Below are 15480 nucleotides of genomic sequence, written 5' to 3'. Positions count from 1 at the left end.
CTGTGCACAATTGAAACAAAGTAACATTATTTTAAATTCTCTTTTGTGAAAACTTTTTCATGTTCTATTTTCCTTCTCACAACACGCATCCTGTGTATAACAGGTTGTATAACTACCAGGATAAATGGTGTTACCATCTCCTAGGCATCTTTGTGTTCGTTTGAGCTCCCTTTAAGCTGAAAATTGGTGCAAATTCCAATAACGACCCCTTCGAAATAACGACCCTTTTCCCGGGAACTGTGAAAGGTTGTTGAATCGAGTGTTGACTGTATTTAATTTTCGTTTCTAAGACATGTAAAGATTGTTTTCTTTGAAAAGGCATGCAGCATGCTGGAACACCATCTTGACTGTTCATCACATATTTGGTTGTTTAATGTACATGCAGTCAACAACAAACATTGTAATAATGTAGCTCGATAAACATGTTTGATACACTAAGACTGAAGAGATCCGGTTTTTCCTATTTCCTAATAATTTTTAAGGTATTTCCTCTTTGTTGTCCTAAGATTGATAAAAGAAGTTATCATTTTGTGGTATTTACAACTGGCTGGCATACCCTTGGCAGCCAAGCACATTGAGTGGTCAACTAACAGTCTTACCACTGAAGGCTCTAGTTTCAAGGCTCAACCTGACCATGGGTCCATGTGTGTTTCCTTTTCTTCATCAATTTCATCTGCATCAATTTTCCTGGAGGTACAGTTAAGCAGAGCAGAGTAAGAAACATTAAAAAAAAGACGTTTATAAAAAGTTTAGGGAAAGTTATGAATGCAAATTGACGTAGCCCATGCTTGTAATGATTATTATAAAATCTGTAGCATTAACAGAAAAACATGAAATATATATCCATACATATATATATACAGTCCATGTATATTTAAGCTCTAATTGTTGATGTTTTTCAGACGGTTGACTCTGGAAGATCTTGAGGACAGCTGGGACAGAGGCATCCCACGAATCAACACACTTTTCCAGAAGGATCGTCATACATTGGCATATGATAAGGGCTGGAGGATAAGAACTGAGTTCAAGCAATTCCAGGTAAAAAAAATATCTTTCTTTCTCTACCTTTCTGTCTATTTACTTCCCATCAGCTCAGCTTTTGGAATATATTTTGGTAGTTCAAATTTCTATGATTGAAATGTTTTCAGGAACCAGGAGTTCTACGATTGAAGAAGTAATGTTGGAAATCTTTTAAACTCTTCTGGTATTTATTTTTTTACCCAGTTTTGAACATCAGATCTTTAGAGATGTTCTCTACTAAGGGAAACCTGGTTCTTTGTATTCTAGAATAGACTTGTAAGTCTTTTCAATGCCTGGTTACATTGTGCAGACTAGATTTACATGTTGCATGTGCTTATTTATTGTAGGTATTGAAGCAGAATCCTTTCTGGTGGACTCACCAGCGCCACGATGGCAAACTCTGGAATCTGAACAACTACAGGACAGATATGATCCAAGCATTGGGAGGTGTGGAAGGCATTTTGGAACATACTTTGTTCAAAGGAACTTATTTCCCAACTTGGGAAGGTCTTTTCTGGTAAGCTTACTGTCATAAACTCTTGTTTCTGCTCCTGAGAGCAACTGGCGGAATATTCTAGTTATTCAATTGTCGGTCTTGTTACCACACACAACAAATAAACAGACACTTATTTAAAACAGGGGTTTTCAACTCGTCAGACAATGTGGGCAATTTCAGTGGCACTCGCGGACCACCAAGCTACGCTATGGTATTGAGAACTGTAGGATGATGCTGCCATCTACAATTTACTTAAACCAGTTTTTTATCTTAAGTACTTAATACGGAGAAATTAGTACTCACTTTATCCGCAAAACTGTTTTTCCTCTTCATTCTATTAATTTCAGTGGCTGCTGCCACCATCCTCGTTGGAACTTGCTGTGCTGTTGCTTGGTGTGTGTCTTTTGTTTGTAGTTCTCCGGCTGCCGCTAGGTGCACTCATTGTTAACTGTGCGTCTGGCTGCCGCTAGGTGCGCTCATTGTTAACTGTGCGTCTGGGTCCGTGTCGTCAGCTATTTCCGGGCGATAACTGTTGTAGTAGGTGAATCCAAGTGTAGTGCGCTTGTTCGCTATCGATGTTTAGCTCGTGCGGGAAGTGCATTATGGCATGCGTTTCATTGATTTTGGTGGCTACGAGCGTGGGGGCAGTGTGTTTGACTTGAACTTTTTGAAAAAAAGCCCAACCCACTACTGGTCTTGCTAAACATATCAAATACAATAGCCATAAAATTCAAAAGGGCACATCCCTACTTTGAACCAATCTCTTTCCATTCTCACCGACACAGATGCTTGAAAATTGTGACAATTACAAATTGTTCAAGATAGTAATATTATCCACTACAGTTATGTGCATCAATGTACTAATTTAAAAAAAATAAAATAAAAAAAAACATTCAAGAATTTCATTGGGATATTGAAATATGTTATTCGTCATGAAATTATGTTTTCATGCAAAAATGGTAAAAATTTTGAATTTTTCATAATTTTAAGAGTAATTTCATTCTGCAAAAAGTGCATCTTTGCAGAGGAATCCCAGATTTAATACCTGATGGAGGCACATAGTGGTTTGGATCCCACTTTAAACTTGAAGCCTAGTCTCTATTAGTGCAAAAAGTGGGCTTAATACAAAACTCGAACTCAAGGTATCACACTGAACCATGAACCCATATCAATTCCAATCCTGATACTATTTATATTCCGATGTTTTTCTTTGTCTTATGTATTGTTTTTAGATAAGGAGCTTACCCCAATTATCAGAAGGGTGCAAATAGCCAGAAGTACTGATGCACCTTTTAATTTTAATTAATTAATTAATTCATTTTGCTGATACTTCAATTTTGCTGCAATTTTTTTTTCAGAACACATTATTATCCATTATTTATTTATGTGTACAGAATATTTACAAACAGGACTAAGTCTTTTATAAGAGACATTTACCTTTTTACATAGTAGGGCATGGAGATTATCCATAAAAATTACAACAAAATTGCATAATTTTGCACTAAATTATCAGATATTTATTGATATATATCGGATCGGTAAAATAATCGATAAGGGCATGCATATTTCGTTTTTGACGAAAAAACGAAATTTGAAAAAACACATTGTAGTGTTAATTTTTCATGTTTTTGAAAGGTGTGAGATGCATTTTGTGTCTATATGTTGTCACGAAATAATGCGAAATGAACTGCAAAATGCGAAATTAACTCTTAAACACGAAATTAAGGGTTTATTCACCGATGCGACACCTTCTGAGGTCTGAATTATCCTGAGAGTTATGCAATTCCCGGAAAATTGATTAATTCTGTTGTTAATATTGGAGAAGCAAAAATGGACTCCTTTACACAGAAATAAACTTAATACTCTGATAACTACATAAATGTGCTACTAGAAGTGAAATGTTAATTATGTGCAATAAATGTAGTTTTTAAATCAAATTTAAGATTATATTCACAATTTTAAAACCAATATGTCTTTTTATATACCACTTTTCATCCATTTTTTCACCGCTATAACACCGATATTTTATATTATTTACCGCTTTTGAACCCGAAATTGACTCAGTTTTTGTACCGAAATTTTGCTTTTTTATTTACCAAAAATATGTGCCTCTAATAATCGATAATTTTACCGATAAACCAATACACTGATATGCGTATATCGGCCGATACCAATAGAGTACCAATTAATCAGTCCCATCCCTAATACAAATACATGCCATGATGTACTCATCATAATTTTTTTAACAAACTAAGTGTTGTATTGTGTTGCATGCTCCATTTGGCTTCAAATTTATCTTACTCTTGTGAAATTTGTTTGTTTGAAAGCTAATGTATGACTGAATTGCCTCTTCCTACAGGGAGAAAGCCTCAGGGTTTGAGGAATCCATGAAATACAAGAAACTGACCAATGCACAGAGATCCGGTTTGAACCAGATCCCCAACCGTCGATTCACATTGTGGTGGTCACCTACCATCAACAGAGCCAATGTGTACGTAGGATTTCAGGTAAGACATGTGTCATTGTGCTTTATGCTTTAAATTAGTGCAGACCCAATAATAATTCAAATACCAATGTGTTAATTCAAATTTAATCAACGATACTGTGTTGGTATTTTCCAAAGCACAAGTTTTTGTGGTATTGCAAGTGTCTTATAGATGTGACTTCCATTCCAGAAATTGTCATTGATGTGTGCTAATTCCAATTTTTCAGAAAAGTGAATTTTTTCAATAAAAAATAATTTGTCCCATCCCTAGTATATATTTATTAAATTTATCAAGTTAAATTTTATAGTGGCAATTGTTCCGTTGTTCTTAAAACGTTATATGTGTCCATTCCTATTTGAACCTATAATGAAAAACTGAATGTAATTTCTCTTCTTCAGGTGCAACTGGACTTAACAGGCATCTTCATGCATGGCAAGATCCCTACCCTAAAGATCTCCCTCATCCAGATCTTCCGTGCTCACTTGTGGCAGAAGATACATGAGTCAATTGTTATGGATCTGTGTCAGGTGTGTAATTTTTTTAATATGTTTTTGTGAATTTGTCTAGTATAATAAAGGTTATTTGGTGTTCCTAGGTGTTGATTTTTTCATTGCTGCTGAAAGAAACTTCACAAGTTAGTGTTATCAAGGTTTCATTGAGAGAAGTTGTTTACTGACGTTACATGCAGATGTTAAGGGCTTGTATACACTAGACGCAACTGATATATCGAAGCACGTAACAAAAAATATGTAAGCATTATCCTAAGTGAGCAACTATAAATGAGTTTATTGCTTAAATCAAAGAAGGTAACTGACACCAGAAAATGAGAATTTCTGTGTGCAATTTCATGTGTACAATTGTGGTATTTGTTGGTGTTTGAATAATGTAACATTGCATGTAAGATTCATGCAGCAGTTTTTCACAATAAGTTTACCTTATACCTAGATAATGTTGTCAGAAAACAAACCTGTTGTTTGTCCAGTAATCCATCATGCTTGGGGACGTTGACTGAATTCGACAGTTCAAGGTTCTCACTGATTGGGAAGTTCACAAAACCTGGAAAAGTCAGGGAATTTGGTTTTGCACTGAATAGGAAGCCTGCAAATCAAAATCGAAATTGAGATGGACTGATATGAAATTTCTGATGATACAGACACAAAATTTAGCGATAACTCTGGGCTTGTCTGCAATTTTACTGATAAGCCAGTACGTAGAGGCACATATTTTTGGTAAATAAAAAAAGCAAAATTTTGGTACATAAACAGTCAGTTTCACGTTCAAAAGCGGCAAATAAAATAATATTTTGGTGTTATTGCGATGAAAAATCTGATCAAAAGCGGTATATAAAATTACATTTTGGTTTTGAAATTGTGAACATAATACTAAATTTGATTTACAAACTGCAGTTGTTACACAAAATAAACACACCCCATCTAATAACACATTTATTTAGTTACCAGAGTGTTAAGTTTATTTCTGTATAAAGGGGTCCATTTTTGCTTCTCAAATATTTACAGCAGAATTAATCAATTTTCAGTGAATTGCATAACTTACAGGATAAATCAAGCTTCTGAAAGTGGTGCGTCTAAATAAACACTATAAATTTTGTGTTTGAGTGTATTTCACATTTTGCAGTTCATTTTGCACCAAAAGAAGGTAGGAAAATACATCTCGCACCTTTCAGAAACATGAAAAATTAACATTACAATGTATTATTTTACATTTCGTGGTTGTTTCAAAAACAAAACCTGCATGCCTCTACCAATATGCGTATATTGACTGATACTAATTTGTGATTAATTTGTCACATCCCTAATAGAAATAGAAGATGGTGCTTTGGAACTGTCAGTTATCATTTACTAGTTTAGTGCATTACATATTGAGAGATTTACTTATTTTATTAAAAAAAAATATTGTCTGTTAAGATGTGAATGTTCTATTTTGTAATGTAGGTGTTTGACCAAGAGCTGGATGCTTTGGAAATTGAGACTGTTCAGAAGGAAACGATCCATCCCCGAAAGTCTTACAAGATGAATTCCTCTTGTGCAGATATTTTGCTGTTTGCTGCCTACAAGTGGAATGTGTCAAGGCCTTCACTCTTGGCAGACTCAAAGTAAGTAGAGGAAATTGATATTTTGAAGCATTACTCAGGTGTCATTGCTTCAATAACCTACAGAGCAAATTTATTATCTTTATGTACTTTGCAAAGGGATCTCATTCATTGTGACTTATTTTATTCTACATTTCTTTGTGCATTATTCCATTCTCAAATTTTCTGTTTTCTTCTTCTTTAGTATAGTTTATGTCAATAGTTTTGAATAGCCTAATAGCTAGACAATACAATATAGGGCACGGCAGTAAATCAGTTATGCTTATGAGTGTTGGCAAAATTTATTATTATGTTGAATGCAACGATACTAGGTGAAAGTACACAGTGACTAATTACTTACTAATAATTATTTGCACAGTGAAAATATACTAGGCCTTAGGAGACACTGATACCAGTTGCTATTGTAAAGTATTGTTTGGAATTTAATCATACTTTCTGGAGTCTGGTGTTTTGCTAGATGTGCAAAAATTCTGTGCTACAATTTCTCAGTCTAATTATAATTATCCTGGAAATTTTGCAAATGCATAATTTTTATTATCTTTGGAACAACATTGTAGGAAAAATGGATTTGAAATTTCCATTTATTTTGCACCAATATTGTGTGAAAAATGGGATTTTGTGATTATTATATAGCAGACATGCTAACATTCTGATAGACAGTGCGAGCCCGATTTTACGTTCCTGGATTTTACATTTTGCCGCATTAATTGTAAATTGTTTAATAAATTTTCCTCAATTTTAGATTTTCCTGTATTTTAAGTGTTTTCAGCACCCATGAAGAACATATAATCCACCATAATTCTCTTGAATATTTGAAAGCACAACTTGGGTAAAGTCATGCATATTATTGAAGAGGAATATTTACACTCTTAACATTAATCAATAATTAGAACAACTTTTAAATGTTATAATTTTCAAGCATTTTTGAAGCACATAATTTTGTTATTGATATGTAGAAATAAAATATTAAATTTACTTTGTGCTATTTTTCAGAGATACGATGGACAACACAACAACACAGAAGTACTGGATTGATGTACAGCTAAGATGGGGAGATTATGATTCTCACGACATTGAGAGGTATGCTCGGGCCAAGTTCTTGGACTACACGACGGACAACATGTCCATCTATCCTTCACCAACTGGAGTGTTGATTGCAATTGATCTTGCCTACAATCTTCACAGGTAAGTTACTCCTGTCACTTTGCATCTACTTTTTTCGTTTGGCATATTCTTGTGGCCACAGGAGCATGCCAAATATGAATTTTTGTGGTTGTGGTTTCGTTTGAAACCAACTGGTTGCTAAAGGTTAAAAACTATGCTTAATACTACAGTACAGTGTGGCCATAAGGTCTGGAATCGACAGGATGAACAGAACGTTTCCTTCATGCAAAATGTTTTTTACATGTCCGTCAGTTACAACACCTTTCTCACCCTTTTCTAAATGTTTCCTTGAATTATCTATGAAGTATGAGAATCTGCTATAGTTGTTGCAGTGGCTAGCTATCCTTTCCCACAGATGATCCAGGTCTGGGATTTTCAGAGTGCACACCTCGGATTTCAAAATTTTCCATGTTTGATTGTGTTGAGGCCAGGTGACCCCACTGCCCACTCCACACGGCCCCTTCTCCCAATCCAACAGCAGGGTCATCCCATAATGAGAAAGCATTACTGCCATTAGTACCAGCTCTGGGATTTTGCATAGCTCACAGGATAACTGTGAATAAATTATAAAGTTTGAGTTTAAGAGTTTATTTCATTTCACATAATTTTGTGACAAAATATCCTCATACCTTTCAAAAATCTCAGAAATGAATTTGAAAATTTGTAATCTCTCCTTTATGCAGTGCTCCCTGGACTGCATTTTTTCAGGCTCTGGTGTCTGGATCCACAGTGAGTATAATCCTCTGTGGGGTTTGTGTTGCGTGCTGTCCATATGTGTTTGTGATTGTTCTCATCAATTTTCCTCATCTTCACGGTTAACCAAAAGTGGCAGAGATGCAAAGTATGATACAACAAATCGGTCAATAAATCATTGTGTTTCTATCAAAAATTAAATATTCCCTCATTATAGAGGCATGCATATTTCGTTTTTGACAAAAACACGAAATATGAAATAACATTTTAATTTTTCATGTTGCTGAAAGGTGTGAGGTGCATTTTCGTACCCTGTTTTGTCACAAAACGATGTGAAATGAACTGCAAAATGTGAAATAGACTTGTATTTAACCCTTAAAGGACAGGCCGTGATACAGGTGTCACAAGCAGCTTTTTCTCGTAGTATGTTACTTTTTTAACATACTGTACTTGGATAATGATCGAAGATACATGTTTCGAGTTCTGCATGAGTCTTGAGGTATGTAATTAACAATTAGTAAATATAAAATAAAATATGAAATATAAAATTTCATTTAAAAGCATGCAGAATTTCAAATTTCGTGCTGAAAACACGCTCGACGTTAGTACATTGACATTTTTGTTTCTCCGAAAGTATTAGCAATAAGTACATAAATTTTCCCACATCAATGGCAAACATATCACGCATTATGCAGCTACCTTTTGGAAATTCACGTCCTGGCGTAGCCTGCATGGAGGTCCGATGAATTTCAGATTTTGTGTGAAAAAATAGTTACTTTTAGTTTTCTTCTTCTAACTGATTACAGAAAATTTATTATTTTTCCATCAGGATTATAGCCCAAAGTATATGGAACAAAATGAGGTCATTTGTACCTCTAATATTCTTAGTCCCGGAAATATAAAATTCCATTTAGAAGCATGCAGAATTTAAAATTTTCACCTGAATACACGCTCGGCGTTAGTGCAAGTACCTGGAATATCAGCTACGGCATCTCAGGGTTAAACACTAAATTTAAGAGTTTATTTACCAACGTGACGACACTTTCTGAAATTTGAATTATTCTGCGAGTTGTGCAAATCACAGAAAATTGATTAATTGTGTTGTAAATATTTGAGAATCAAGAATGGACTCCTTTACGCAGGAATAAAGTTAATACTCTGGTAACTACTTAAATGTGCTATTAGAAGGGATGTGTTTATTTTGTGTAATAAGTGCAGTTTTTAAATCAAATTTAGGATTATATTCACAATTTTAAAACCGAAATGTCATTTTATACACTAATTTTGATCAGATTTTTCACCTCTAAAATGCAGAAATTTTATTTTATTTCCCACTTTTGAACCCAGAATAGAATGTTTTTGTTCCAAAGCTTTGCTTTTTTATTTACCAGAAATATGTGCCTCTACCCATTTATTATTATTAGTTCAAAAGTGTGTCTGGGATGGGGCTTTTACAATAAACTTTGATCTTTCAAAGAGGTGTGAAATTGTTTTTCTCGTTTCCAGTGCATACGGCAACTGGTTCCCAGGATGCAAGCCCTTGATCCAGCAAGCTATGGCGAAGATCATGAAGGCAAATCCTGCCTTGTATGTGTTGAGGGAACGTATCAGGAAGGCCCTTCAGCTGTATTCATCAGAACCCACAGAACCTTACCTGTCATCTCAGAACTACGGTGAACTCTTCTCGAACCAGATCATTTGGTAAGTTCAGTTTTTTTGGTTTTGTAGGCTTTTTTCTTTTTCAAGTAAAGTCTTGTCAGTCCTGATAAATTATATCAGCACTCTCATCAACAAGACTATCCCAGCATTCTTACTTATTCTCAATATTGTTACTTGAATGATTAGCTATTTAAATATGTTTAGCATGATTCTAAGTGGGCTGAGCTAATATGACTTTGAACAGATATTGATACCGTTGCTCATTGATATTGATTCTTGAATTTTGTAATAACTTAAAGTAGTTCATAATATTTATAAATGTTAATATGTAAATAATCTATCTGCCACAGTTTTATTCTGAAATATAATTTCATGAAGACAGTCAGAACTATTTATATTACAAAATGCATTGTTTAAATTCAATACTGATACAAATTTAACAAAGATTATGCACTATGCATAATTCCTAGAATATGGAGACTAAATGTATCATGCAGTACATGCTATTCAAACTTGTAGTGGTATTGGCTCAGCTCTTCAATGTGCACAATTTTGTTCAGTAAATTTTGAACTTAACTCTCCCTTGCTCATCTCCCTAATTATCACACAACATTAATGATTTGTTGCGTAGTAGTGTACATCTAGAAACGGCAGTGGCGTAGCACTAATGGAAATATCTCCTAAAAAGTTATTGTTAACAAGCCAGAATTGGCATTAAATAACGGGGCTAGAGATTCGAACTTTGGAAGTAAATTTAAGGAAAGTTTCAAGGTTTGTATGTTAATATTGCATCTGTTTGAACATTTCTTTTGGATCATACAGGGTGCGGCAAAAAGAGCTGATGGTTTGTAAGTAAAAATAACGAATGTATTATACATTTTTACATGGTTATGTATTCAACAGATTGTTGTGCATGTGCCATTTAACAGGCAGTAAAAAAAATCGTTACAACAAAGGCTTAGGTTTTGAAGATGATGTCATCCAAGTGGTGTCCAGTTCTCGCCATGCATGCAGCAAAACGATCTGCGGGTTTTCATTGGTGCGTAGCAATGCGAGGACATGTCTGGGGAGATGCTGCACATGTGACGGCAGGTCAGTAGCCATGGAGCCGTGGTCGTGTGAGCACCGTGCATTTGTCGTGGAAACATTTAAAGTGGTGTTTTGTGCGTTGCAACTCAGCGTCAATTCCGCCAACACTTCAGCATTAGTCGAAGAGGACGTGTTCCATCTCGGAACACAAATTTGTTATGGATGCAAAACTTCAGAGAAACAGGTTCGGTTCAGCTCTAAAACTAAAGTCAACAGGTCGTCCAAGGTCAGCCAGGACACCAGAAAACATTGTGCGCATACGACAAGCTGTGGAGACTAGTCCAAACCGGTCAGCTCGTAAACATGGTTGTATGCTATGTATATATATATATATATATATATATCTGATCGTAGCATATGGCGAATACTGCATTATGACTTACACTGTCACCCATACAAAATGGCCGTGTTTCAACAAAGCCTCAAGATTACGCAAATTGTGTAACATTTTCACAGCAAATGATTGATGTGCTAACTGATTACATGGTTCTCATGACGAGCGACGAATCTTATTTCCATTTATCGGATTTTGTGAACCAGCAGAACTTCCACTATTGGTCTGTTCAAAACCCTCGAGAGATGCATGAACATCCCCTTCACAGTGCCAAAGTGACAGTGTGGTGTGGAGTTTTGAAGAATTGTGTAATTGGGCTGTACTTCTTTGGGGGAAACAGTTATGGTGACTGCAGACCATTACCTGTCATGCTGGAAAATTTTCTGTTACCCGAACTGAGGAGAAGATGCCTACATCACACCCGCATGTGGTTCCAGCAAGATGGGCCAACTGCCCACACAACAAGGATTGTGATGAATTCGGCAGGAGACTTAACACTTTCCGGTCGGGAATCGGGTGTGATGCGAGCAGAGTAAAACACCCGTTCTGGTCGCCAATCGGCTAGGATACGATTGCCGTATTTCCGTTGCGTTTAAATTTAGTTGCCCGAACCTTATGCGATTATCGTTGCACATGCTTGGAGATAGTTCTATTTTTCACCACCAGAGAGCATCTTATGTTGATAAAGGCTTACCGTTATTTCGTTGTTTTTTATAACGTGCACAGTGCATTTTTATGCTGATTTATCAAAAATACAAAAAATACGTAATTTTTCAAAAAATATTGCAATGTGTAAATTATAAAAATGTGACATCTAATTGAATTATCTATTAGAAGAGAATCTAAGCTTTCATTTGATATATAATACATTGTGATACTATTAATAGTGTATTTTTCTGAATTTTTTAAAAAATGCCCTAAAACATCTGTTCACAGGTAAAAGACTCATGAAAACCAACAGACTGGAAAGTGTTAAAGAGTAGATAGCGAGAACTGGATACCACTTGGATGACGCCATTTTCAAAACCTAAGCCTTTGTTGTAAACATTTTTTTTACTGCCTGTTAAATGGCACATGTACCCCAATCGGTTGAATACATAACCATGTACAAATGTTGTGTAATACGTTCGTTATTTTTACTTACAAACCATCAGATCTTTTTGCCGCACCCTGTATATAAGGCTGAATTGATACCACTCTCTACCAATACCAATATCACAGCTGACCAGAACTGATACCAATACTTGGAAATTGTAACATTGTAACGCAAAATCTATTTCTCCCCTCAATCTTGTTGCTAAAATAATGAAAATCATGATTTTGTATAGTATCCATAATATGTAAGTATGTGTTGGTTGCATGACATTGTGACACGAAGACTGTGGAAATTTTTTGAACCAGTATTGGCGATTAAGCTCAAAGAAATACTTTGATTCTGATACCAGTTGTATCGACCCAGCCATAATCATATTACTGGATCTCATGGTGGAATTTTTCCTTGTAGGTTTGTTGATGACACCAATGTATACAGAGTAACAATCCACAAGACCTTTGAAGGAAACTTGACAACAAAGCCAATAAATGGAGCCATTTTCATCTTCAATCCACGAACTGGGCAGCTTTTCTTGAAGATTATTCACACTTCTGTGTGGGCTGGGCAGAAACGTTTGGGTCAGGTAAGGGTTGAGCTTGCTACTGTGATGTTGAAGCTTTGAATATTTATTACTGTATGACTTGTCAGACGGTGTGTCATGTATTTTTGAGGTTTCAGTCATATTTGGTTGTTTCCCACTGATGTTTTCCTGTCTTTTTTAAAACCATACATTTTATTGATTGTTCTGTCCATAGTGGGTGGGTATTTGCTTATACAGTCAACTCTCGATTCTACGACCGCCTTGAAGTAACGACCCTTTTCCCGGGAACCGTGAAAAATTTAGAAAAAAATTGAAAAATTTCGAAAAGTTGAAAATTGAAGGAAATCGGCCGAAAAATGTGTTGTTTTTTTTTTTCCACTCATTCCCTTCACGAGCGCTCTACCGCTCACAATTGGGTCTGAACTAAAAAAAAGACACCACCACACCATGCTTGAGTGATATCCAATAGCACTTTACCTCTGCCCTCCCCTCCCTCAAGCACACCAATGTTAAATTGTACCCCGCACCGGCGGCCACTACCCAACGTGCCAGGCTTCTTTTGCCACTCTTGCTCTTGGATAAAGTCCGTGCGTTCATTATATCCCCATCGGCAACCCTTTGATAAAACTTAACACTGGAAACAATAGCCAAACCGCTCCCGATAAGCACGTGCACTCAGACGTTGTTGCCACATTTTCTTTACATTTCTTGTAGTTGCAAGGTGGAGCAGGCGGGTGCGTGAGCCTCTCGTTATTTTTGCACCATAACCACGTGCGAGGTCGATTTTCTTAACTAGTTGCGTTGTGTTGTGTTATTTCTTTGTTGTGTTATGGTGCTGTGTTGTTGCTTTTTTATACTCTAGTGCTTTTAGTTTTTATATTAGATTTTGGTTTTGTTATTAGCATGTGGAGACCGTGGGTTGTAAACCAGGTTCCTTTAGCAAACATTGTTGCGCAGGAGAATGTAACTGACGAAAGTGACCCCCAGCCAAGTACTAGCAGCAGCAGTTCTAGAGTGCTGAGGAAAAGAAAGAAAATTCTGAACAAACAAGCTCAAGAATTGAGGCCCAGTTACACCAAAGAAGCCTGGTAATAAAGAGAAAAAAATTCATAAAGTGGACGAGTTTGTTTGCGATTTAGTTAGAGAGATTTACAATTTTTTTTCTAAAGGACGCGCACCAAGTGTCTGTGAATTATTAACACAACTGAAACTAATATCAGACTTCCCTTACAAACAAACGACGCTTCGAGAGCTTCTGAAGAAACTTGGTTTTCCTTTTCGTCGGCTGAAGATAAGAAATGCAATAATGGAGTCGACAAGAATTGTTGCTTGGCGGTATTGTTACCTTCACAAACTCAACAAGTTCAGAAGGCTGCCAGATGAAACTTGGTTCGACACTCACGACGTCGTCAAAAGAGGGTGGGACGACGGTACTTGCAACTGTATTTTGAAGTCGCCGTCAGCACGAGGAAAACGCATCATGGTGCTCCATGCTGGGAGCAGTGAGGGGTGGGTCCCAAATTGTTTGTATCTTTCAGCTAAGAACATTGGAGATTGTAAAGCTGATAGTCACGACGAAATGACTAGACAAGTGTTTGAAAATTGGTTTGCCAATAATCTACTGCCAAATTTGCCAAGTGATAAGAAGTGTATCATAATTTGCGATAATGGAAGTTATCACTCACGGCTACTAGTGAAAATCCCAACTATGAAAACAAAACTGCAGGATATTATTTCCTTCATGGAGAGGCACGACATTCCAGTACCAAAACCTGTTCCTATAAAAGCCCTTTTATTAGAAATAATTAAATCGGCAAACATTACTAAAAAGTACGTAGTGGATGAGCTTGCAGCCTCACGTGGACATGAAGTGTTGCGACTCCAATTGCATGTTTAATCCCATACAACTGGTGTGGGCCAAGTTAAAATCATACGTGAGGAAAAACAATGTATCTCCTACTCTTAAGTGCCAGTGTATGCCAGATGTTGCGTGATGGAACAGAGATAATTGATGCTCAGCTTTGGTTGTCCTGTATTCAACACACCATGAAAATTGAGAGAAAATATATTAACCACGACACAGATAGTAACCAGGAGAGATTCGTGATTCACGTGGGAGACAGCGATGATGATGACGACGAGTGAAGGTAAGTTAACTGTATATGTATATATGCTGATTTTTTCGGCCACGATTTTCTTGCTCGTGTGTGCACACGGGCTGATTACAGGCGAGGGTGGAAGTGGACCCACCCCTCTTCCTTTCCTTTGACGTCTAAAATGGGGCAACCTGTTCTGGATATATTCTTGAAAACGAACAAAAACCATAGCAGTAAAAAGAAAAAGTGACCCTCTTCCCCTTTTCCCAGCTTATTCTCCGCCACTGGTGTGCACGGCAATGTTGATAATTGCAGAATTCAGGTCTTTTTTTTTTTTAATGCTGTTGTCTGCATAGGAAATATTACCCGTATTGTTGTCTGTTGTATGGTAAAACGTAAAGCAAGGGTCATTTCTTTCTTCTTTACAGTGCTGTTAAAAGTTCCGTCTTCGACAGTTGCGTTATCTTTAAAATGCTGGGAGTTTTCTCTTCCGCCACCTGTTGCTCGAATTTCCATCCGGTCTCCTTGTTTTTAGGATGCAGCTGGCGCCAGTGTTTTGTCTAGCGTCTGCAAAGCTCTTGCTTGCGGATAACAGCAATGACTCATCCAGTGCAAAGGAAAAAGTTATTGTTTTGTATCTCCGAAAGCTGTTTTGATTTGACGATAACGAAATTCGATCTCCAGAAAGGAAAACAAGAG

General features: G+C 36.5%; 1 protein-coding gene across 1 annotated transcript in view; it reads left to right on the top strand.

Annotated features, from left to right (window-relative positions):
• Nucleotides 1-15480, top strand: part of Prp8 (pre-mRNA processing factor 8) — a 116443-nt gene that overhangs the window by 74736 nt on the left and 26227 nt on the right. Inside the window, exons 26-33 of the mRNA XM_083124178.1 lie at nt 903-1038; nt 1368-1537; nt 3876-4023; nt 4401-4529; nt 5955-6115; nt 7106-7297; nt 9476-9670; nt 12556-12727. Of these exons, the coding sequence (XP_082980304.1) occupies nt 903-1038; nt 1368-1537; nt 3876-4023; nt 4401-4529; nt 5955-6115; nt 7106-7297; nt 9476-9670; nt 12556-12727 (1303 nt within the window). The remainder of the gene's footprint in view (nt 1-902; nt 1039-1367; nt 1538-3875; nt 4024-4400; nt 4530-5954; nt 6116-7105; nt 7298-9475; nt 9671-12555; nt 12728-15480) is intronic.

The sequence above is a fragment of the Lepisma saccharinum genome, chromosome 6 (assembly GCF_977018435.1).
Source record: "Lepisma saccharinum chromosome 6, izLepSacc3.1, whole genome shotgun sequence".
Classification (NCBI taxonomy): Eukaryota; Metazoa; Arthropoda; class Insecta; order Zygentoma; family Lepismatidae; genus Lepisma; species Lepisma saccharinum.
The sequence above is the reverse complement of the archived record's forward strand: the minus strand, read 5'-3'. Positions and strand labels throughout refer to the sequence as shown.